At 41.8% G+C, this 26,109-nt stretch overlaps 1 protein-coding gene across 1 annotated transcript; it reads left to right on the top strand.

Moving 5' to 3' along the window:
* Window positions 1-331: 331 nt before the first annotated feature.
* Window positions 332-25,855, top strand: C14H2orf80 (chromosome 14 C2orf80 homolog). The gene is made up of 9 exons (XM_030916823.1): window positions 332-428; window positions 3,368-3,497; window positions 5,734-5,815; window positions 7,708-7,790; window positions 9,538-9,625; window positions 10,336-10,407; window positions 18,636-18,723; window positions 19,664-19,782; window positions 25,388-25,855. The coding sequence occupies exons 2-9, from the start codon at window positions 3,457-3,459 to the stop codon at window positions 25,394-25,396; spliced, it is 582 nt and encodes a 193-aa protein (XP_030772683.1). The 5' UTR covers window positions 332-428; window positions 3,368-3,456; the 3' UTR covers window positions 25,397-25,855.
* Window positions 25,856-26,109: the final 254 nt, after the last annotated feature.

Below are 26,109 nucleotides of genomic sequence, written 5' to 3'. Positions count from 1 at the left end.
ATGTAGGAGTCAGAGTTTTACTAGCTTCCCCAGCAATCCTTGCTTAGTCAATTGATTCCTACGTCTGCAGCCAAATGCTATAAAAAACTCCGGGGGAGGTAAAGTCCTCCCATCCTCCTGGCTTTTCAATTAATCATTTAGATGGGAAACATAAGCCTACTCAGGTAAAAAGACACGTGAACTTCAGGCCAGGATCACAATCCTGTCCCAAATATATGACTTTTCACCCTTCCTCAACCCTTAATGGGGGTGGGTGTGGGGGAGTGTATTTTTAAAACAAATGATTTTAATTCATTCACCGTTTCCTAGCAACCAGGAAAAAGCATGTTATCCTGATGTCTGTGAGCACCAGTCTGAGACGCGCGGATGCTCCAGCATGCCTCCAGAAGCAGAGAGAGAACAAAAGCACTGGAATAGGTCTCCGGTTGGTGAGCAATTCTCAAAGGGGAATTTGTTAAGAGCAGGCACCTAATAGAACAGCCTGAGAGACCTGTACCACGATTGCAGGGGTGCAGCAGGGAACCTGCATGGAATGTGCAGATATTCTCCAGGAAATGATATTCCTATAGAATCTGGGGGCTCTGAGTTCTAGGGAATTGTTTCTATGAAACGGTTAAAGCCTGAGACAGCTGACATCTTTCCAGTACCTCTTTTGTGTGTGCTTTCAGCCACACACAAAACACACAGCGGTCTTGTTTTCTTTAGAGCTCTATAGTCAGAGAAGAGGGGTGACTGGCAGAATTCAAATCTAGCTGAATTAGAGTCCGTGCAAATGGCCTTCTTTAAACCAGGCATAGCTACCAAATGCATATAAATCACTGACTTCTACAGCTGTAAGGAATCTCTCCAATCATTCAATGCTTTTTTTTTTTTACAGAGGAAGAAATGAAGAAACATAGAGAGGCAAATTAATTTGCTCAAGGTGCACAGCTAGTTGGTGGCCTCACAGGGTCTTCTGATCTACAGCTTAGTGATTTGGAAGTGGGATATACTCATATTTTAAAGATTGAAACCTTTGCATATTATACTATATTGAATGGCGGTGGTGGGGGCAGAGGATGGGGAGGATGAGGGATGATCTAAGAGGAAGCTATCACAACAACCGAGCAACGCAAATATTATAACTTGTAAGTCTGAAACTCAAAGGGCTTGCTCAGAATTACAAGACAAGAATGGATTAAAGCACATGCTAAGTGTGCCTTAGTCCCCTTCAAGGAATTGAGATAGGCCAAATAGTCTAGCAACAAATGTTTTTCCAAATTATTGAATCAGAAGAATTTTAATGCATGCCAGACTTTATAGTTACAGAATGTTGGGGTAACAAGTGCTTTTGGCAATGTTAGCCAGGCCCATCTTTTTAGGATAATACCTGAGGCTGGGAAGCAGAAGATGCACAGCCACATCAACGAGTGTGGCTTTCCTGGGTCCAGTGCTTTTTCTTCTCTAGGCAATGGGGCCACCTCTATGGCTTGCTGCATTCTCTCCCCGTTGACTCTGTAGGGGGCAATATTTTGTCTTGATACTTAATCAATTTCCTGTGAAATGCTCTTACTTTCTTCCCACTTTCATCTTATCCACATCGCGTTCACTCCCCAAAAACTGAAGCAGATGTAGCAGCAGCAAGAATGATCCAAAATGGCCGGGCACAGTGGCTCATGCCTGTAATCTCAGCACTTTGGGAGGCCGAGGCGGGTGGATCACAAGGTCAAGAGATGGAGACCATCCTGGCCAATATGGTGACACCACCCTGTCTCTACTAAAAATACAAAAAAATTAGCTGGGCATGGTGGCATGCACCTGTAGTCCCAGCTACTTGGGAGGATGAGGCAGGAGAATCGCTTGAACCCAGGAGGCGGAGGTTATAGTGAACCGAAACTGTGCCACTGCACTCCAGCCTGGCAACAGAGCGAGACTCCATCTCAAAAAAAAAAAAAAAATGTTATCCAAAATAATGAAGGTGGCCTAGGGAATACTTTATTTAGATCAGCGCCATCCTGTTTGCTCTTTGCTTACTGTTAGTAGAGCTGAATCAAGTGAAGCTTAGTATTTATATGGTACCATTTTTAAAAAAACATTTCTAAAGTTTGTTTTCCAATCATCTTTAGAGTAGTGATTTAAATACATGTACAATTTTAAAAGTACAAAGGGTAGTATAATAAACACCCATGGGTTTAGAATTCCAGAGTCAATAACTACTAACATTTTGTTATATTTGAGTATTGGGGTTCCTCAGAGAAATTGAACCGACAGGATGTGTGTGGATACACACACACACACACACACACACACACACACACACACAAGGTGCAGTATAGGCTTAACCATCTCTTTTGCTCAAATATTTTGATTTTAAGGAATTGGTTGACATGATTGTGGGGTCTTGGCCAGCCCAAAATCTGATAGAGGAGGCCAGCTGCCTGCAGACTCAGGGAAGAGTTGCAGTTTCAATCCAAAGGCTACCTACTGGCAGATTCCTTCTTGCATGGGGGAGGTCAGGCTTTTGTTCTGTGAAGGCTTTTGACTGATTGGACAAGGCTCACTCAGATAGAGGGCAATCTGCTTTCAACATCCACTGAATTAAATGATAATCTCATCAAAAAACACCAGAAACATCCGGATAATGTTTGAACAACTATTTGGTCATAGTGGCCCAACCATAAAATAAATTTAAAAATAAATAAAACATCACAGATAGTGGCCCAACCATAAAATAAATTTAATAATAAATAAAACATCACAGATAGATACCCTATTTATACCTCTCCCTGAGTACCCCATTCAATAGTGATGATTTTCTATAGACTCCTTTTTGATGACTTCAGACCTCTTTTGACCCCATCACCTGATCTTCAATTTCTGGTTCAATGCAGGGGTGGGAATTGAAGACATATTTCCCATAACCACATTTTCTTTCAAGGACCTCCTGGCCATAGGAGGGTGTAGATGGATTCTATGGAAAACTGCATTATGAGCCACTGAGCCAGGGTGAACTCACCGGGAGTTATGCTCACAGAAAAACCCAAACACATTCAGATCTAGATGGATCGCATCCATCTAGTTTGGATGGTTCTGCCCGAATAGTCTCATCAGTTATTGCACAAACCATTTTGGTTTTACTTGCTAGATTATTGAAAGGAAGAGTAAATTAAGTAAATAAGTGCTGGAAAAATTTGGAAGGAATAAAAGGTGTCAAATAAACACAAAGTACAGTGCATGAGCCTCCAGGCAGCTTTTTGACCCCGAACCTGCTGAATAAGAGGCCTGAATGAGGTGCTCCCTCGGATCCCTTCCAGAGCCTAGGACTCCACGACTGGTATTTGGAGTGATAGCATCCCTAACTCAAATTCTCTCTGATTTGCTGCTGTAGCCTCTAGGCTCAGAGAAGCTGGGTCTTCCCACAGGATCTCAAGTGTACTGTCAGCTGCAGATACCTGCTCAGCTGGCTAAGCCTTTAACATGGAAAGAAGGCTCATAAAGAAGGAAATGAAAAAGCTCTTGTAAGTATGATTGAGAATAACTTTCATTTATGACACTTGGCATTCAGTGGATTTCATGTCATATATGGCTTGGGTATTGGCAGCGGGTAAAAATCAAAGGAAGAATCTATTTCTGCATGGTAGGAGAAAAACAGAGGATGATCTGGCCTCTCTCGGTCTCCTGCCAGGGAGGCCTCACATGTAGTGCAAGGCAGGATGCTGAAACTTTTGGGAGGATGTTTCTGCTGGCAGCCTGCACATCCAAGGTATCCGCATTCTAGAGCCCGAGAGCTGAGCCTATGTCCCAGTCAGCCTGTGTAGGCAGGATGCGCCGTTGAAAGGGTCTGCCTCTGCTGGTAAAAGGTATAGGAGAGATTCCTGAAAGGGCCCAGCATCTGAATTGCAGCCTCCTGCTCTGCCTCTTTTATTGTCAGCCTTATTGACTAAGAAATTCATCTCCTTTTTCTTGACATCTGAACGTTTTTAAAACAAACACAGAAAACAACAAGTTTCCTTTGAAACAAATGTTTTCCTCCCATGGTAGTTTTTCTTTGACTTGTACTTAACGAATGTTGGTGAAAGATCACAAACCATATAAAAAGAAAAAAGAAAGATTATGTTCTATCTCATATGTGTTATAGACACAACAGTAATACCCTGTTCATCAAAGAGCTATCACCATCCCCATCAAATATCTTTTTTTGTCCTTCTAAGATAATTTTATTTTAACAAGCCCTTAAGAAATACTAGAAGAAACTATGAATTTACATATATGTACATACATACATGTATACACATAAGTGAATTCATATATAGTACATGTGTATACATATATGTGTATGCACATATATGTGAATTCATATTCATCTCTTGCTTTTAAGCAGAGATTATATATCGGCATCAGACTTCAGGAAAATGAATTTGACCCAAAAGGAAGAAGGGAACTTACCTTTCTAGATATATGGTAAAGAAAGGCATGCTAGCCGGGCGCGGTGGCTCAAGCCTGTAATCCCAGCACTTTGGGAGGCCGAGACGGGCGGATCACAAGGTCAGGAGATCGAGACCATCCTGGCTAATACGGTGAAACCCCGTCTCTACTAAAGAATACAAAAAACTAGCCGGGCGACGAGGCGGGCGCCTGTAGTCCCAGCTACTTGGGAGGCGGAGGCAGGAGAATGGCGTGAACCTGGGAGGCGGAGCTTGCAGTGAGCTGAGATCCGGCCACCGCACTCCAGCCTGGGCGACAGAGCCAGACTCCGTCTCAAAAAATAAAAAAATAAAAAAAGAAAGGCATGCTGATGTGAGTCGTATTTGTGTTATATGTTAGAGACCAATAGAATAGTAAAGAACAAACCATGATCAGGAATGCCAACTCTTCCACATATCTCATCCAAAGAATTGGAATTTCAAAAGTGATATAAATGCAAGTTTATATCCAAAGAATACATTTAGGCTACTTTAAAGTATCCTGAAATTTCAGCAGAAATTTAAGAATTTTTATCAATCTAGTTAAGCTTAGTGACTCAGAAGAAAAGCTTTTAGAAGCCAGAAATAAACTTATTCTCCACCTTACGTCAAATTGTGAAATGTGCCGAAATCAACCTGGGAGATGCCATAGTCCTTCTTTTCCTGCACCCATTTCCTCTCTCTGATATTCCCGGGGTAGCACCTCTCTCTTTTCTCTCCTCATGGTGCTTATTTTACCTTCTTTTATTAAAAGTCACTGTTAGGAAAGCATCTGCTAAGGATAAACTAAAATGGAATCACTAATAAGTTTTCATGCACTGCTCCTCCTAAGGGTATTTGCATTCTAAAGAGAAAAAACCTTATGGCAAAAGAATACTTACCTACAGAATTTTATGTGTCTGGAATTTATCAACTTTGGACATGCTGCTTGAATTTAACATGGGAAGCAAGCAAATGATTATTTTAAACAGTGTGTCTCAATCCTTTTGGTCTTATAAAACCATTTCTGTGTGTGGGTATTTGGCATATTATTTACTTTCCTGTAAATTCTGTTCCAGTTGAGTTTAATTTTTAGATAAATGTTATTTCAGTTAATTATGGTTAGACATTTTAAACTGCAGCACTGTAGAATTACCATGTAAACCCAAACTGAATATTAACTCAGCTACCAGAGTATTAGCAACTTCTGTTGTATTTTGTTGGAGGAGGGAGGGATGGGGGAAAAAAGCCTTTTTCTGCAGACTGAGCCTGTGTCACTCCAATGGTTCAATGCTGCTCTCTTGCTTTTAAGGGGAGATTATATTGGCATCAGACTTCGGGAAAATGAATTTGACCCAAAAGGAAGAAGGCAACTCACCTCTCTAGATGATATGGTAAAGAAAGGCATGCTGATGCGAGTCATATTTGTGTTATATGTGTATTAAAGAGACAGAAAAAGGATCTAATTTATACAATAAACAAGGCTAATATTGACACCCATCCCCCAAATGTCCTCTTCCTCATCTTCTCCTCACCCTGAGATTGTTCATATGGTCATTTCAACCCACTAACCAGAAAGCAAAAAGAGAATGAGAAAATAAAAATCATGAGAGTTATTTGCTATTAGGAAAGAAGATTAAAAAGCAAAATCAATGCAAGGCAAAATGTTACCTCCGTGGAGTTAAGAGTTTGATAAAATTAGCTATCACGTAGTTCTCAAAATAATTTCTTTACCATTTGCATTAGTGGGGGAAAACCAAATAAATTAAGTAACCCTAAAAATCCTTGGTGTTATTCATTTTGAAACCCAGACTCAGGATCTGAAAGTTCACATCACAGAAATTAAGGAAGAAACCATATAAAGATCTAACTCAAAAGAAATCAGCACACCCTCAGTTTTTCCACTGCCCATTTACTATCCTTGCACTAATAAAAAAGACTCTCTCCCTCCACTCCCCTCTCCTCTTCTTCTCTGACTGAAGTACAGTCAGTCTCACTGGCTTTCAAAACTACCCTGGAGCTAAGGAAACAGTTAAGCCTTATTCTCTCTGTACACATATTAAACAGATAAATTAAGTAGATTAGAGCAGTGCTTCTCAAACTTTAATGAGGTCATATTACAAGGCTGTTTTGATTCAGGAGGTGAAATGGGGTGGGCCCACGGCCTTGGAATTTGCATTTCAAATAAGCAAACAGGTGATGCCAAGGCATCAAACCTTGGATCAGGTTGCAACAACTGGTCATGGTCCCATTCTTCCTGTTTATTTATTCATTTAGGTTCCCTGTTCAGTTGGGTTCAGTCCCTGGAAGAAATAACTCCACTGTTTAAAAATGTTAAAACTTCAGAACGCCTCTACAATAATTAAAAACAAAACCAATCTTCCCTTTTCTGTGTGTGGGGACTGAAAGGAGAGAAGGAATATTTTGCTAGACAAATGGTAAATATGCTTACTGAACAAGAACTCTTAGGAATTACTAGGAAAAGGTGGTCACTATGATAAAAATGAGCCTCTGCATTCGTTCTCAGCTTTTTACTATATGTGCGTGTAAAACTCTCAGCAAGTCACTCACTCAGGTCTATCCCGCTCCCCGCCTGCCCCATCCTTGCTTCATTATAGTTCCTGTACCTGTGATTTCCTTCCCCATCTGTAGACATTCTCATCCCACAAGCCCCAGCTCCAATGAAGCTTCCGTCTCTGAAGCTTCTTGGGATTCTAGCTATCTCCCCAGGTAGACATAAAATGGCCCATCCTTCCAAATTCCCACCACACTGCCCCTGCACCCCTGGAAGCACATTTCTTACATTCTGCTCATGGAACCAGAAATTGTTCCCTGCGGGCCTGTTCCCCCAGCCTTACCTTTTTCTATTTTAAAATTTAGGGAAACTGAGACCCAGAGAGCATCAGTTACTCACCTAAGGATATTCCGTGAGTTGTTGGCAATACCTAGATTTGAGCCCAGATTTTCTGATTCCAAGTTTATTATTCTTCACTGATCTCTCCTTTCGTTTCCAAATCACAGAAATCAGATAACTGCTCTAGTGGGAAATAAATTTAATGTCTGAAGATCCCAAAATATTTCTGACTGATTCATCCCTGTGAGGTGAGGTCTGAGAAAAAAAAAAAAAAATTCTGTCTGAGCATCAGGTTATTAAAGCTAATGATCCTTCCCATTTTGGACATGACAGACTAGAATAGGCTTAGCAGTACCATTGTCATTGGGTCCAGAGAGTACTTCGGCCAATGTCTAAGCCTGTTTCTTTGCTTTCTGTGCTTCCTGCTCCCAGGCACACTATGACTTGGCCATCAGTGTTGCTTTGCAATGGCTGCATCCCTCAGAAGACTTAACTTGGTTGGAGTGGGAGGAACTGTAAGTTGAAATAGGTTTGTTGCTTTCCTCTTTAATTTGTGCCTATGATTAATGATAGAGGAAGTTCCAGCCCTAACATCTTCCATCATGAGGCACTCTGATTTGAAAACACTACAGGGTGAATATCCCCTTCAACGAGACACCTGAGGAACCTCCACAGTTGCCAACTTGAAGAAGTTACATGTTTCCATGTTTTGCATCTCTACCAATTGACTTCTGTGAAATAAAAGACTTTCTTGCACAGAATGTTGTATCTTAAGGGGCCGGGTGTGGTGGCTCATGCCTATAATCCCAGCACTCTGGGAGGCCGAGGCAGACTCATTACTTGAGGCCAGGAGTTCAAGACCAGCCTGGCCAATATGGTAAAACCTCGTCTCTATTAAAAATACAAAACTTCGCCCAGCATGGTGGTGCACACCTGTACTCAGGAGGCTGAGGCAGGAGAGGAGAATCACTTGAACCCAGGAGGCGGAGGTTGCAATGAGCCAAGGTTGTGCCACTGCACTCCAGCCTGGGCAACAGAGTGAGACTCCATCTCAGAAATAAAGAATGCTCTGTGTTAGAAACGTGACTGCTTTGCTCTGTGCATGCCATAATTTCAAATAGTCAGTTCTACGGTTAAAGGCTGTAATCTTTTCCTAAGGACTACCAAACACAAATTCTTAAGCATTTAGGCAGATATGTATCTCAGCTGAGTTATTTGAAGCGCAGAATAATTTTCTTTCTGGGATTACTAGCATTTTCTGTCGTGTGTAGGGAGTGTACAGGCAGACTCACTCAATTGGTAAGAACACAGACCTAATGAAGACAGGATCAAATCGCTTATTCCAGAGGCCTGTTATTTTTTTTTTTTCTACTCAGTGGCTCTGGACTACACACCTGATCCTAGAGAGATGTTAACAGTTAGGGTTTAGCTGCAATGAGCAGAAAATCCAATTTGAACAGCCTTAAGCAAAAAAAGATGGGGAGTAGATTTTATTGCCCTTGAATCTGAAAAGTCCACGGGTAGGACTGTGTTAGGCATGGTTTAATTCAAAACTCAAACAATGTCATATGGATCTACCTCTTGACTCCATTTCCTCAGGGTGAACATCATTCCTAGTTTCAGCCTATTTCATTATCAGAGGAAGGGTGGAGATATACATATACACATATATACATACATATATATACATATATACACACATATATACATATATACATATATATACATATATATACACACTATATATATATATATTTTTTTTTAATCACATAATTGTGTCTTAGTGGCTGTTACCTGACTTATTCAGGGTTGGACAGTGGCAGTGCAGGGGAGATGGAATACACTGACAGCTCAGTCCACAGTGTATTTTTCGCCTTTGGAATCTAGGGGTGTAGTGGGCTCCCCTAGAAGCATATAGGCTTACAGTGGGGTTAGGTAGTTCCCCCAAAGCAAATTGCCACAAAAACAGAAAGGATAACGGTTCGCAAAACCGTAAACATCCCCCACAGTGGCCAGTCTGCCAGTCTTTGATTGCTGTGAAAACATGGATAGATGAGGCGAAATTCATCACCATTATTGGAAGGTTAAAAATTCAAAGTTTGGATTTCACTGATGGAGGAACAATCACATCAGTTTTATTAAGATAAATAAGCAGATAGCACACAGCCATTGCAGATTACTTATCGATTATCATCACAACCTCAGCAGGCATCAAAAAGAACAAGAATAAATCCTCCACTTGTATTTCCTATTCCCCATTAGGAAAATGCCATTCCGTGGCAGACCCATGTATCCAAATCGTAGAGAACGAGAAGCTATGATTTTATCATCTTATGCTGGAATCTTAATGGTAAGGAAAAGAATATTATTTGTCTATATGAATATTTCATATCTACTCTGAGCATTTTTACAGTAATGAATATTTACATTATTTTTCTTTTTTTTTTTTTTTTTTGAGACGGAGTCTCGCTCTGTCGCCCAGGCTGGAGTGCAGTGGCCGGATTTCAGCTCACTGCAAGCTCCGCCTCCCGGGTTTACGCCATTCTCCTGCCTCAGCCTCCGGAGTAGCTGGGACTACAGGCGCCCGCCACCTCGCCCGGCTAGTTTTTTGTATCTTTTAGTAGAGATGGGGTTTCACCGTGTTAGCCAGGATGGTCTCGATCTCCTGACCTCGTGATCTGCCCGTCTCGGCCTCCCAAAGTGCTGGGATTACAGGCTTGAGCCACCGCGCCCGGCCTGCATTATTTTTCAACCAATGTTTTTAAATGTTTAGGAGTTACTAATAGTAAATGCTTCATTTTTTTAACGTAATAGACTAACTTCTAAACTGTATGTGAAAACATTTATTTAAGAGGCAAAGAAAAAGAAAAGAATGAAAGACATAACTAATTGGTATCCGTAAAACTGATTCATCCATTGATCAGAAGTTATTTACTGTATTTAGTACTCATGATACCCAAGCACAGTTTTAGACATACTGGAGCTATACTAGCTTTGTGTTGTAATAAAAGAAAAGCCATGGTATGATCATACTTTGTTAATGCTGTTGTTGTTTAACAGAACAGTATCCCGATTGAGGAAGTCTTTAGAATTTATGGGGCTGATTCTTCTACCAATTCTGGTACCATCAAGGTAAGGGTGACCTAGGATTGTCAATATAAGGGATTTTTAGAGAGAATTTATTTAGTGTATAAATGTATAATGTCGTATTTTCAGACATCAATTACAAAATAACAGTTTTGCATCAAAATGTACAAAACCAGACATAACTATTTCTTACCTGAATAACATGTTTATGAAATGCCTTTCATATGTAAAAGACCACGCAGTAATAACAAATGTGTCTCGTGTAAGGCTGAGAAGCGTCAGCAAAGAGGCAGCAAAGAGAGTACCAGGCTTGAGGGCCGAATTTTATTCTGCTGTGGTTTTGGGGTTTTTTTGAGACAGAGTCTCGCTCTGTCACCCAGGATGGAGTGTAGTGTCGTGATCTCGGCTCACTGCAAGCTCCGCCTCCCGGGTTCACGCCATTCTCCTGCCTCAGCCTCCCGAGTAGCTGGGATTACAGGCGCCCATCACCACGTCGGGTTAATTTTTTGTATTTTTAGTAGAGATGGGCTTTCACCGCATTAGCCAGGATGGTCTCAATCTCCTGACCTCATGATCCACCCACCTCAACCTCCCAAAGTACTGGGATTACAGCTGTGAGCCACCGCTCCCGGCCAACACTACTTTTATTAAAGACGGGTATCACTACTGGTCTCAAATTCCTGGGACCCAGTAATCCTCGAAATCCTGGCCTCAGCCTCCTAAGTAGCTGAACTATAGGTGTGAGCTCCACTGCCAGCTCTTCCCATGAAACTACTTTGAAATCATTAGCAGTAGAAGCAGCAATGACCTGGGAGTTCAGAAACCTGGGTTTAAGTTCTCACTCCACGACTATGAAACCCTAGATGCGTCCCTTTCCTCCTCTGGGCCTCCATATGACTGATCTTAAAAAAAAAATGGGTGTTCTGACCACTTCCATTTTTGACACTTGTAAATGTATGAACATTAAGTAAACATTTAAATATGAACTGCTGTTTAGAGGTGAACTACTGATCCCTTCACCTTCGGATACCTCTAGAAGAGGGAAGAGGGAAGAGGAAAAGGAAGGTGGGGTGGTGAGGGCCATGCAGTGGGAGGGAGGAAGGGGGAGAACCAACACCCTCATGCCCAGGTCTTCCGCTCACACTGTGGCTTTCCCTGCCCCCACCTGGATTCAGAAGGGAGGGCAGGGCAGGGGCAGGGCTGGGCCACAGGAATGCCTGCCTCCCTTACTCTTTTACTGCAGATCATTGTGCAAGCACTGGGGTCAGGTAGAGTTCAAGAGCCTACCAGGTCCACCTTAGGAGTCAAGTGTTTACATCAAAACCAACCTTCCTATCACCTTAATCCATATGTAACCTGACTGTAGTCCTGAGACTCAAATGCCCTTGATGATTGTGAAAATCAGAACTTTCTCTCTGATCCCTCTCGTTTCAACTCACTTCATTCATTCACTCATTCATTCATTAATTCATCTGTTCATTCAGTATAATTGTAGGTGCAAGGGACACAGTGGTGAGCAAGTCAGACAAGATAACTTTTTAAGAACATTTTTGTAGGCAGGGCACAATGGTTCACGCCTGCAGCACTTTGGGAGGCCAACGTGGGTGGATCACATGAGGTCAGGAGTTTGAGACCAGCCTGGCCAACATGGTGAAACCCCAACTCTACTAAAAATACAAAAAATTCGCCAGGTGTGATGGTGGTCGACTGTAATCCCAACTACCGGGGAGGCTGAGGCAGGAGAATCTCTTGAACCCAGAAGACGGAGGTTGTGGTGAGCTGAGATCACACCACTCTACTCCAGCCTGGGCAACAAGAGCGGAAACCCTGTCTCAAAAATAATAATAATAAAAAATTTTTAGGGATGGGGGTCTCCCTATGTTCCACAGGCTGGTCTTGAACTCCTGGGCTCAAGCAATCCTCCCACCTTGGCCTCTCCTAGTGCTGGGATTACAGGCATGCACCACCACACCCAGCCAAGATTACTTTTCCTATAGATCTTATATCCTATATTGGAGCTTACCTTGTCTGAGATATAAGCCACCCCAGGCCTGACGCTCCTCAGAGATCAAGATGTTCTTGGTTTTCAAAGAAAGCCCAGCTCTCTGTGTTCCTTGGATAGCCAAGCAAATCATACTGCTTCATTCCTGCTTGCCTTTTTCTGCAGCTTTCTCCCTTCTAGGCTGCCATTTCTCCTTTTCCCCTAACCCTCAGCACATATACATGCAAGCGTGAGCCCCAAACCCTTCTGTTTCAGTCACTGTTTTCTCCCTGTCATCTTCTGGTACCTGGGAAAGGTCTAGAAAGGTATCAGCACATCTGACTGGTTGGTCCCAACTCACATGGCCAAAAGACTAATATGGAAAATCACATCCTCGAGAGGATGGCACTGTGGACCCCTCCAGGCTTGGCTGGGTTATCATTCAAGAAGGTTTGCAAACATGGTTGTCTGAGTAGCTCAGATAAATCAGGTTCATTTAAAGTTGCTAGAAGGCCAGGCGTGGTAGCTCACGCCTATAATCCCAGCACTTTAGGAGGCAGAGGTGAGTCGATCACCTGAGGTCAGGAGTTTGAGACCAGCCTGGCCAACATGGTGAAACTCTATCTCTACTAAAAACACAAAAAATTAGCGGGACGTGGTGGTGCATGTCTGTAATCGCAGCTACTTGGGAGGCTGAGGCAGGAGAATCACTTGATCCTGGGAGGCAGAGGTTGCAGGGAGCCCAGATTGTGCCACTGCACTCTAGTCCGAGCAACAGAGCAAAACTCCGTCAAGAAAGAAAAGAAAGAAAGAGAAAGAAAGAAAGAAAGAAAGAAAGAAGAAGGAAGGAAGGAAGGAAGGAAGGAAGGAAGGAAGGAAGGAAGGAAGGAAGGAAGGAAGGAAGGAGGGAGAAAGAAAAGAAAATAGGAAGGAAGGAAGGAAGGAAGGAAGGAAGGAAGGAAGGAAGGAAGGAAGGAAGGAAGGAAGAAGAAAGAAAAAGAAAGAAAAGGAAGGAAGGAAGGAAGGAAGGAAGGAAGGAAGGAAGGAAGGAAGGAAGAATGGTGCTAGAAGGGGAAGACAGACCATGTAGAGGTGGACCAACCAATCTCTACCTATCCATCTGATCACATTTATTCATTAAAGAGCCTTTGTTCAGCACCTTCTCTGTTCAGTGACACATAGTCCCCATTCTCACAATCAGTGACAATAACCAGCTCAGAACAGAAAGAGGCTGAATTTTCTTTAAAGCCTTGTATTTGTTTTTTGTCTTAGTTTTTGTTTGTTTGTTTGCTTGTTTTTCTCTTGAGACAGAGTTTCCCTATTGTTGCCCAGGCTGGAGTGCAATGGCGCAATCTTGGCTCACTGCAACCTACACCTCCCGGGTTCAAGTGATTGTCTGCCTCAGCCTCCTGAGTAGCTGGGATTACAGGCATGCGTTACCAAGCCTGGCTAATTTTGTATTTTTAGTAGAGATGGGGTTTCGCCATGTTGGTCAGGCTGTTCTCGAACTCCTGATCTCAGGTGATCCACCCGCCTCAACCTCCCAAAGTGCTGGGATTACAGGCGTGAGCTACTGCACCTGGCCGCTTGTATTTGTTTATTGCTATGTGATGTGAATGATGGCTCAATTTTATATATATATATACACACACACAAACATACTATATATACATACAAGTGTGGATATATATAATTGAGCCATTGATTACTATACTACGATATATGTATACATATCTGTATATATGTATACATGTGTGTATATGTATATGTAATATACAGATATGTATACATATGTATATATACTATATGTATATGTAGTGTATATATAGAGATATGTTATCCGAGAGGCAGATTGTGTAATGTTAAGCACTAGGATTCCAAAGCCTGGCCTCCTGGGTTTGAATCCCAGCTCCACAGTTACAAGCAGAATAATTCTGGGCAAATGTTCTAACCTCTCTAATTCTCAATTTTGTTTGTAAAAACAGGGACGCAAAGACAGGGTTGTTGTGGGAATGAAGTAAGTTAGAATCAGTGAAGCCCTTAGTGTTTGGCACATGGTAACCTCCAAATAATAGCTTTAATTAAAGTTCTGGTACTCAGGGAATGGAGGTCTGGGGCTGTCCTGTGCACTGTGGGATGTTTCACAGCATCCTTGGCCTCTACCCATTAGATGCAAGTAGCTTCTCACCAGTTGTGACAATTAAAAATGTCAGCCCGGTGCCATGGCTCATGCCTGTAATCCCAACACTTTGGGAGGCCGAGGCGGGTGTTATCACTTGAGGTCAGGAGTTCAAGACCAGCCTGGCCAACATGGTAAAACCCCGTCTCTACTAAAAATACAAAAATTAGCTGGGTGTGGTGGTGGGTGCCTGTAATCCCAGCTACTCAGGAGGCTGAGGCAGGAGAACTGCTTGAATCCAGGAGGCAGAGATTGCAATGAGTGGAGATAGTGCCACTGCACTCCAGCTTGGGCAACAGAGGGAGACTCCGTCTCAAAAAAAAAAAAAAAAAGTCTCTAGACTTTGCCAAATGTCCCCAGGGAGGCAAAATCACATGAGATTGAGAACCACTGCTCTAAATATTCAAAAATTAAATAGCTAATCAAGTATCCACGTGTATTATTAACACAATGTAAACTTTGCCTCTTTTGGAATCAGTTATCACAGAGGGTGTAATTTGAGTTACCAATACGAGAGCCTAAGAGCCTGAGGATCTGCCCCGTGAGCCTCACAGGCTCCCCACTTGCAGAATGCCAGTTCAGGCCTTACTCTTGGAGCTACACATCAGCTGCACACAGGGACTTTTGCCACATCTTGAACTAAGAATTAGCAGAACCTCTCAACAGAAATGTAGCATTTCAAAGACTGAACTGTAAGGCTATTTTAAGAATCTTTTGGAATTTAACATAATTTCAAAAAATGGTTTTAACTAGAAAGAGGAGTTAAAAAAAAAAAGATATTGCCAGAGATTCTTCTTTAATCGCTACATATGTCTGAATGATTCCTTCCGATAAAATGTCTCCTAAGCAACAGCTAAAATCCTTCCCAAGCAAAAGCTTAAAACTCTGTTGAATACTAATCAGATTATGTCGAATTTCCTGCAACTGGAATTGGCCACATGACACAATATGGGTACTGTGCTAGGCTTGATGACTTTCTCCGGGAGTATGTGCTGCCACCTGATGGTAGAAAGGCGTCATAGGCGCAGAATTGCTCACCAACTCTTAGCCTCAGGTGTCTACCTCCTGAGAGGCAGTGGGTTTTTGCTGATAGGGAGCTTTTTTCTGCTGAGGATTCTGGACTCCTAGAAAAAATTCAACTAAAGGCCTTATGCAAGTGAGGGTTATTGACAACTAGCCCCGGATAAATATAAAATGTCTTACTCTTTTTTTTTTGAGACAGTCTCACTCTGTCACCCAGGCTGGAGTGCAGTGGTGCGATCTTGGCTCACTGCAACCTCTGTGCCCCGGGTTCAAGTGATTCTCCTGCCTCAGCCTCCTGAGTAGCTGGAATTACAGGTGCGCGCCACTGCGCACTGCTAATTTTTTAAAATTTTTAGTAGAGAGGTTTTCCCATGTTGTCAGGGCTGGTCTTGAACTCCTTACCTCACTCAAGTGATCCACCGCCCTTGACCTTCCAAAGAACTGGGATTACAGGCTGAGCCACCGCACCCAACCGTGTCTTATTCGATTTTAACCTGAAGAAAAGAGAATATAAATCTTCCTTCAACAAATTGAACACACATAAAAATATTCTTCAGCTCCATTTGATGGAGAAAGCGAGAGACAGAGTGGAAATGAGCACATCAGAAGAGAGGAAACAGACAAACGCAGGTGGTCAGACAGCACTAGAACCTCTGGTTTCCTTCTTTCTTCATGAAGCTGGACCCCAGCGTCTGACTGGCTATCATTTGAGTCCATCTGACTGGCTATCATTCGAGTCCATCCTAACTGACATACAAGTCCAGAGCATGTCACAGGCAAACAGACTGATGCCCAGTCGCAGCTTTGTCACTTGCTAGCTGTATGTCTTCAGATAAGTTATTTCTCTCCGATTCCCAGTTTCCCCATATGTAAATAGGCATGTCTAAACAGGCATGATTACACTTCCCCAAACACACCTGATCACTCTGAGGACTCATCGAGATCGCACGTATCGAGCACACGATGGTGGCACCAGGGGACCTTCCATTTTAGTGCTGCTATTTCCAAGTTCACCCCCACTCGGATGGCCAGCCTCCTTCCTCCTGACAGCAGCCTGGTCCCTTCGTGATAGGCCTGGCTTCCACCCTCTCACACTTACTCCAGTAATTTGCCAAGCATCTTCTCTTTTTGGAGGATGCTGACTCAGACTGAATTGTGCAGAAATTTTAAAATGTTTTCATGATAAGGGGAGGGACCTATGTTTTAAATAAAAGTTCAATATTGACAGATCTTAATCATGAGGAATTGGCCGGGCGCAGTACCTGTAATCCCAGCCCTTTAAGAGGCTGAGGCAGGAGAATCACCTGAGCCCAGGAGTTTGAGACCAACCTAGGCAATGTGGCAAAAACCTGTCTCTACCAAAAAATACAAAACTTTGCTAGGTATGGTGTTGTGTGTCTACAGTCCCTGCTTCTTGGGAGGTTGAGATGGGAGGATCATTTGAGCCTGGGATGTGAAGGCTGCCGGGAGCCAAGATCTCGCCATTGCACTCTAGCCTGGGTGACAGGGTGAGACCCTGTCTCAAAAATAATAATAATAGTAAATGAGGGATTAAAAACACACTTTCAATATTAATTGTGTCCAAATGAACACTTAACAATTTACATTTAAAGGACAAAGACCAAGCAAACCAACAAATCCAAGTGTGTAAAATGGAACAGTATCAACAGCTTTAAAGCTCTCTGCATACCCTCTGCTGTCTCATACCCTTCCTTTCGCCCTAGGTTACCACTATTTTGAATTATATGTTGATTACTATATTTTACTTCTTTATAGTTTTACCATATATGCATCTCTAATCTATATATTGTTTAAGTTTGCATTTTTTGAGTTTTTATAAATAGAATATTAGCAAATGTGTCATTTAATGGTTTTCTTTTTTCATTCAACATTATGTTTGAGAAACTTAATACTGCTGCACCCAGCTAACATAGCTATAGTGTCTTTTCACTACATATAGCATTCCACTCTAGGAATATACCACAATGTTGTCATCTATTTTTCCATTTCAGGCACTTGAGTTTTGTTTTTTTTTTTTTTTTTTTGAGATGAAGTTTTACTCTTGTTGCCCAGGCTAGAGTGTGGTGACGCAGTCTCGGCTCACTGCAACCTCTGCCTCCTGGGTTCAAGCAATCTGCCTCATCTTCCCGAGTAGCTAGGATTACAGGCATCCGCCACCACACTCACTTACTTTTTTTGTATTTTTAGTGGAGACGGGGTTTTGCCATGTTGGACAGGCTGGTCTTGAACTCCTGACCTCAGATGATTCACCCGCCTCAGCCTCCCAAAGAGCTGGGATTACAGGCATGACCTACCACGCCTGGCCGAGTTATTTCTTGCAAAAGCAAAAAGCGTTGCACAGCAAAAGAGTTTCTGTGTGGTATATGCCTAGGAATGAAATTGCTAAGCCGTGGGTATAAGCCTCTTCAACTCTCTACATAAAGCTAAATTGCTTTCCAAAATGGTTGTGCCAATTCTATTTCTACCAGCAATGCAGGTTATCCACATTGGCTTATTGGCTTTTTCAGTTTTGTCAGTCTGTTAAGTGTATTATGGTATTTCACTGTGGTTTAAATTTGCATTCCCCTGATTACCAATGGACAACTATTCACGTGTTTCTTCTTCTGTAAAGTGCCTGTTAAAGACTTCTGGCCAGGTGAGTGAACCAACATTTCTGCATTAGGTGGGCAGGGGGAGCTCTGCCAGCAAGGGAGAGTGGGAATTGGAGGACATCAGGAGACATTTCTCAGAAGCGGTGATATTTGAGTTACATGGTAAAAGAGAGGTAGGTGTCTCTAGGCAGAAAAGGAGGAAATGGCTATAAAGGGAACTATGTGAAGAGTATCTGTGCGTGACAGGGCATTCTAGGCAATGGGAACCAAGTACAGAAACAAAAGGCCATGTGTGCAAGTTCACGTTCATATGCTTCACATGCCCCATCAATGGACTGTGAGTACTGTCCATTGGACAGTACTCAAGAATTGGACTCAAGGATGCAGAGTTGATTAAACAGGCCAAATGCTGTAACTAGCAGGTGTTCATGCCACAAAGGATGGACAGATTTTAAAAGTAGGACTGTTTTCCTTTCAGGTTCCCCGAGTTTCATCTCTCCGCCTCTCCTTGCATCCCTTTGCCATGTTAACAGCACCCAAAGCAGCAGAATACGCCCGCAAACAGAGTAAGCCTGGTTACTTTCATCTGCTTAGAGGAATGTAAGTAAAACTAGGAAATTAGGAAATAGCCTCACCAGGTAAGGTCAAAATTGTAATGGGAATTAGCTTTCTGTGTCTGGTTGAATTTGAAAGAACCAGGGGCTCTTAGGGCTTGATTTCCCTCCATTACTGAAATCAAGGAAGTCTTATTTCTCAGATGCTTTGGTAATGGGAGCAAAGCACTCCAGAAGCAAAGGATCTAAAACTGTGGGCGGGCTGGACAGGGTAGCTCACACTGGTAATCCCAGTGTTTGGGAGGCCAGGCTGGAAGGATCTCTTGTGTGCCCAGAAGTTTGAGACCAGCTTGGGAAACTTAGTGAAACTTCATCCCTACAAAAACAAACCGAGCACAGTGGCTCATGCCTGTGATCCTGTAATCCCAGCACTTTGGGAGGCCGAGGTGGGCGGATCACCTGAGGGTAGGAGTTTGAGACCAGCCTGGCCAACAGGTGAAACCCCATCTCTACTAAAAATACAAAAATTAGCTGGGCGTGGTGGCAGGCACCTGTAATCCCAGCTACTCTGGAGGCTGAGGCGAGATAATCTCTTGAACCTGGGAGGCAGAGGTTGCAGTGAGCTGAGATTGCGCCATTGCACTCCAGCCTGGGCAACAAGAATGAAACTCCATCTCAAAAATAAATAAATAAATAAATAAAATAGCTGGCCATGGTGGCACGCTCCTCTAGTCCCACCTACTCAGGAGGCTGAGGTGGGAGGGTTGTTAGGGCCCAGGAGGTGGAGGCTGCAATGAGTCATGATGGAACCACTGCACTCCAGCCCGGGCGGCACAGCGAGACCTTATCTCAAAAATAATTAATTAATGAAATTAAGTTAAATGAAACTGTGGACGTACACTTTTTAAAAAAAAGTTTTATATACAGATATGGTTACTCCATCTGTCTGTAGGTGTCAAGTCAAGAAAGGGAACAACAAATAAAAATGTCACCAGCAGCTCTACAAAGGAAGCAAATGCCACGGAATGGAAATCATCACAAAGGTTTTCAGACACACAGCCAAAGAACAAAGTAGGTATGAAATTGTAAAATGGACCAAACTGATACCAGCTATTTTGGGAGTACTTTCCTGATAGCGTGGTTAAAAGTTTAGCCTTTGGAGTCAGATGCTCTGGGTCTGCGCCATTGCACTCCAGCCTGGGCAACAAGAGCGAAAGTCCATCTCAAAATAAATAAATAAATAAATAAATAAATAAATAAAATAACTGGCCATGGTGGCACGCTCCTCTAGTCCCACCTACTCAGGAGGCTGAGGTGGTGCCTCTAGAGCCCACTGCTTACCAGCTGTGTGACAGCAGGCAAGCTAAACTCTCTGTGCCTTAGTTTCCTCCTCTGCAAAATAGGAAGAATAATGATACCTACCTCTTAAGGTTGTTGGGGTGATTAACCGAGATTATTCATAGTAAAAGTTTACAACAGTGCTTAGCACGGAGTAAACCCCAAATAAATACTAGCCATTATTATCTTTTCAGCATTTGAGAAATACTGTCCACAAGTTAATTGGCTGTTACTCTGTTGATGCAAAGAATACGTTGAGGAGAAAGTTTGTATTAATATCTGTATCCAAAATGTTCCTATTCTCGATTCCTCTCTCAGTAATAACAATTTTCTTTTTTCCTGCTTAATGTCTCCCCTGCTCCTGCCCATCTGATTCCCGATTTTTATGTGGCAGAATTTAGAGAATGATCAGAGATGGACAGGGCTGGAAAGAAAGGAGAAAGGGAGGAGGGCTCTTTGTTCTTCCAGGTCTGGGCTCTCAGCTGTAACGTGCAAAGTGAAAAGAAAATTAAGAAGTCAGAGAGACTTCTCTGATTAAAAGAAGAAAAGCTGAGAGGGGAGAGAATCAGAAAAGTGGTACAGGGTGGGTGTCTGGGATATTTTAGAGTTTTGTTGAATGGGCGATGTTAGATATGCTGGAAGGCTGTAAGGCAGAAAGGAGGAAGGGAACTTTGAGAACTGATATGCTGACTTATGATTGGGTTTGCATCAGGAAACAAGTGACAGTTGAAATTTATTTTTACTTAGTTTGGCTGTTGTGCCATGCATTTTTAAACTGAATCTCTGAATAGACTGGACTACATGAGGCTTAGGATTTATTCAGATTTCAGAGGCAAACTATCTTCTCTGTCCCTTATATCTGATTAATTATAAATGTAACCTTATCATAGCAACTGCTTTAGCAACTGACTGAATTCTTTGGTCATATCAGGGTTTTAATAAATGTTATTCTGATAACAGAACAACTGCACTATTTGGAAATTATCACCATATTCAATTTTCTTTCAAACGTATTTGCTATAATAAGATTTGAAGGTATTAGATTTTTTTTCTTTTCTTTTTTTCTTTCTTTTTTTTTTTTTTTTTTTTTTTCGAGACACAGAGTCTCGCTGTGTCACCCAGGTTGGAGTGCAATTGCACAATCTCAGCTCACTGCAACCTCCACTTCCCGAGTTCAAGCAATTCTCCTGCCTCAGCCTCCCAAGTAGCTGGGATTATAGGCATGCCCCACCATACCTGGCTAATTTTTGTATGTTCAGTAGAGGCGGGGTTTCACCACGTTGTCCAGGCTGGTGCTCAAACTCCTGCCTCAGCCCCCGAAAGTGCTGGGATTACAGGCGTGAGCCACTGTGCCCAGCCGAAGGTATTAGACTTTCTAGAACCATAGCTTTGTTTCTGAAGAATTTTTTGAAGAATTTGAAAAATGAGGTCATTTTTTATACGTGTTTGGAAGCAGCAAGTTTTAGAGAGCAAAACAAAGGAACAATGAAAAAAACAGTAACAACTCCAGAAATCACACACACACAATCTAGACTTTAAACTTAATCACACACACAAAAAGATCTCTGAAATAGGGGTTTACAGACAACCCCCAAAGCCTCATCAATGGACCCTATGTAAGGAAAACCTACCTCTAAACATTACTCATTGGTATCTTATTTTTAAATATAATTTTGTTCCATATATATTTTCTTCCACAACCACTGAAGATTGTTGGATTCTTGATGGAAGCATATCTTTTATTTCCTTAGTATTTCTCACACGTATATGAAGTACTTTGCAGGCAGCAGAGATTCAGTAACTATTTTTATTTAGTGAATTGGCAGTAGGTAGTAAGTGAATAGCCCTTAGGTGACGGTTCTCAAATCTCTGTACCCTGTCTATAGTGATCAAAGGCTCAGTTCTGGGGACCAGATCTTTCTATAAGCTGATTGATGCTTGCGAGCCCAGGAATGTCAAAAGAAAAAATGCCCATGTTTTAGCAGGGCCCCAGGCCTTGAGATGAATCCCTTCCAGAAAGGCCCTTTCTTAACAATCAAACGACAGAAAACCCATTTGTGTTTTTTCCTTCACACTTTATTATTTGTGCATTTTAGGCATTTTTTCAAACTCTTGGGTAATGTATCTTTTAAACTAGTTTTAAAAATTTTAATAGTGCCGGGCATGGTGGCTCAAGCCTGTAATCCCAGCACTTTGGGAGGCCGAGACGGGCGGATCACGAGGTCAAGAGATCGAGACCATCCTGGCTAACATGGTGAAACCCCGTCTCTACTAAAAAAAATACAAAAAAAACTAGCTGGGCGAGGTGGCGGGCGCCTGTAGTCCCAGCTACTCCGGAGGCTGAGGCAGGAGAATGGCTTAAACCCGGGAGGCGGAGCTTGCAGTGAGCTGAGATCCGGCCACTGCACTCCAGCCTGGGCAACAGAGCGAGACTCCGTCTCAAAAAAAAAAAAAAAAAAATTTTTAATAGTGATACATGCTTATAAGTAAAATTTTCAAGCCATACAGAAAATATAAAATGAAAAGCAAAAGAACTCCCTCTTCTTCACACCCCTTTCCCACTTTTCAGAAATAACCACTGTTAACATTTCTTGTGACATTTAAATATTTGCTACACATATACATATAAATATACATATATGTATGTCTCACTGGTTTGTTAGAATTCTTTCTATATTAAAGGAATAAGTATTTTATTAAATGGATGAAAAACATGCTTTCACAGCTTGGTATTTGAAGAATATTTTCTTTTTAAATATTTGAGCTTAATATTTTTCCTTTTTGGCTTGTAGATATTATATGTCTTTTAGCTAAAGAACAATTTTTTTAACCTCAAGATAAAACAATGCCTTATTCAGAATTTTTTATTTATTTCCAGCCACCGAATTTCTTCATAGAGTAAGAGAAAATAGGAAATTATTTTTAAAAAAAAATCTCGGCCAGGTACAATGGCTCATGCCTGTAATTCCAGCACTTTGGGAGGCCAAGGCAGGCAGATTACTTGAGGTCAGGAGTTCAAGACCAGCCTGAACAACATGGCAAACCCCATCTCTACTAAAAATACAAAAATTAGCTGGGTGTGGTGATGCACACCTATAATCCCAGCTACTAGGGAGGCTGAGGCATGAGAATTGCTTGAACCCCAGTGGCAGAGGTTGTAATAAGCTGAGATTGCACCAGTGCACTCCAGCCTGGGCAACAGAGCGAGACTCTGTCTCAAAACAAACAAAGAAACAAACAAACAAACAAAACCCTCAGTGTTCTGGGAAACAGTTTTTTTTTTTTTGAGATGGAGTCTTGCTCTGTTGCCCAGACTGGAGTGCAGTGATATGATCTCGGCTCACTGCAACCTCTGCTTCCCAGGTTTAAGCAATTCTCCTGTCTCAGTCTCCTGAGTAGCTGGGATTACAGGTGTACAAACACTACACCTGGCTAATTTTTGTATTTTTAGTAAAGACAGGGTTTCACCATGTTGGTCAAGCTGGTCTCGAACTCCTGACCTCGTGGATCCACCCACCTCGGCCTCCCAAAGTACTGCAATTACAGGCGTGAGCCACCGCACCCAGCTAGGAAACAGTTTTAAAGATTTTTTTTTTTTTAATTGCATTGTCCTGGAAAAGCGTCAGTAGTGGGCACATTACTAGGAAATAAATTTGGAATGAACAGGACCATACTAAAGAGCTAGAATACAGCATACTTCTTGAATCCAGGCTACCCACTTAATAACTTGAGTGATTTACCTAATCTCTCTGTGCCTTAGTTTTTCATCTCTTTAAAAAGTCATAATAGGCCGGGCACGGTGGCTCAAGCCTGTAATCCCAGCACTTTGGGAGGCCGAGACGGGCGGATCACGAGGTCAGGAGATCGAGACCATCCTGGCTAACACGGTGAAACCCCGTCTCTACTAAAAATACAAAAAACTAGCCGGGCGAGGTGGCGGGCGCCTGTAGTCCCAGCTACTCGGGAGGCTGAGGCAGGAGAATGGCGTAAACCCGGGAGGCGGAGCTTGCAGTGAGCTGAGATCCGGCCACTGCACTCCAGCCTGGGCGATAGAGCGAGACTCCGTCTCAAAAAAAAAAAAAAAAAAAAAAAAAAAAAAAAAAAAGTCATAATAGTACCTACCTCATAGGGTTGCTACAAGCACTAAATAAGTTATATGTGTAAAGGCTTAGAAAAGTGTCAGGACAGGCCAGGCGTGGTGGCTCACGCCTGTAATCCCAGAACTTTGGGAAGCCGAGGCGGACGGATCACGAGGTCAGGAGGTCGAGACCATCCTGGCTAACACGGTGAAACCCTGTCTCTACTAAAAAATAGAAAAAATTAGCAGGGCATGGCGGCGGGCGCCTGTAGTCCCAGCTACTCGGGAGGCTGAGGCAGGAGAATGGCATGAACCCAGGAGACGGAGCTTGCAGTGAGCCAAGATCATGCCACTGCACTCCAGCCTGGGTGACAGAGCAAGACTCCATCTCTCAAAAAATAAAAAGAAAAGAAAAGTGTCAGGACAGTGTCAAGCAATAATATAATCACTCTCTTTATCACCACTCATGAAAAATTCATGCTATTGTGGAAGGAAATGAGACATAGAGAGAGGACAATTTAAATTTAAATCCAAAGCAATACATCAGAAATTCCAAACAGTATCCTACAAGCATAATATGTAACTGCTAAAAGGCCAAAAACTGATTTGCTTTGGGTAGTGCTGGTTAAGAGAAGTATAACTTTTTAATGTGAAAATAATTTCAAACTTAGAGAAAATTTGCAAGAATAATATACAAAGAACCCACATATTCCTTTTATGCAGAGTCACAAATTGTTAATGTTTTGTTCTACTTAGCTTTATTATATTCTGTCTTTGTCTCTCTGTATATAGATAAAGATATATAATTTTTTTCCTGAGCCATTAGAAGTTATATATACTCTACCACTTTACCCTATGTCCCTAGGTGTGTGTTTCTTAAGAACAAAGTCATTCTCTTAAATAACCGCAGAATAGTTATCAACTTCAGAATATCTATTATTGGTACTTTTATTTAATCTACTCTCTATACACCAATTTTATCAATTGGCCCAATAAATTTTTTTAAGCATTTTTTCCTTCTATATAAGATCCAGTATGGGATCACATATTGCATTTAGTTGGGAAATATAGCTCCATTTCCAAATATATCAGAATAATTCCATGAAAATTCTTTTGTAATTACATTAATCTAATCTAATCTATCTTTGTCAGTAAGTTAGTATCTGATATTTGACCTTAACTTCCTATAGACTTAAAGCTAATGTTTGTGTCCATGTTAAATTGATGTGCTTGATACCAAAATCATCTTTTATTCTGCAGGTCACTTAGAAAATTGGAATTGTACCATGGAACTTCATAATAGATTCTCTGGGAGCAGATGAGAAGCATCATCTTAAAACCACAGCTTTTGCCAGTACATTTTTCTTTACAACTAGTTTTTGATATAACTGCATTGAAGTGTTATTTTTGATGTTGAGCTTTCTTCTTTTAGAAGCACATTGCACGGCTACATTTTGTTAAAAAAAAAAAAAAAGCATGATCTTATGCTACTTCATTGTGACTGGCAGACTGCTGGAGAATCCAGAGAGTATATAGTATTTCTGTATTAGAGCAAGCTGGCTTTGTAGCACATTTTACAAATGTGTGGCATTAAATATTGCACAGAGATGGAGTGGGAGGCAGATTTTCAAAGAGTTAATCCAAAATAAAATTAATCTGTCATTGATTGCCTTTACTGTGTTCTCATATGAAAAAATTTTTAAGACTCATTTCAATAAAGCATTAAAAGAAAAATGAATACAGGCTTTCTCTCAGTAGACTATAAAGACTACTAGGAGGGAAGATGCTCTGGTCTTTTAGTACCTTTCCAAAATGCTGATTAGGCACATGGCTTAGCCTGTCAATGTATGTAATAACAACTTGATCACATGAATGTCAGTATGCATGATACATTTCTTAAGGTTCTGGTGTGCCATCTGTCTACAGAACAGTTTTCATCAGCATGTGCAAAAACACAGATGGGGGTTGTAGACTTTTTCTGA

This window comes from Rhinopithecus roxellana, chromosome 14 (assembly GCF_007565055.1).
Source record: "Rhinopithecus roxellana isolate Shanxi Qingling chromosome 14, ASM756505v1, whole genome shotgun sequence".
NCBI classification, from domain to species: Eukaryota; Metazoa; Chordata; class Mammalia; order Primates; family Cercopithecidae; genus Rhinopithecus; species Rhinopithecus roxellana.
The sequence above is the reverse complement of the archived record's forward strand: the minus strand, read 5'-3'. Positions and strand labels throughout refer to the sequence as shown.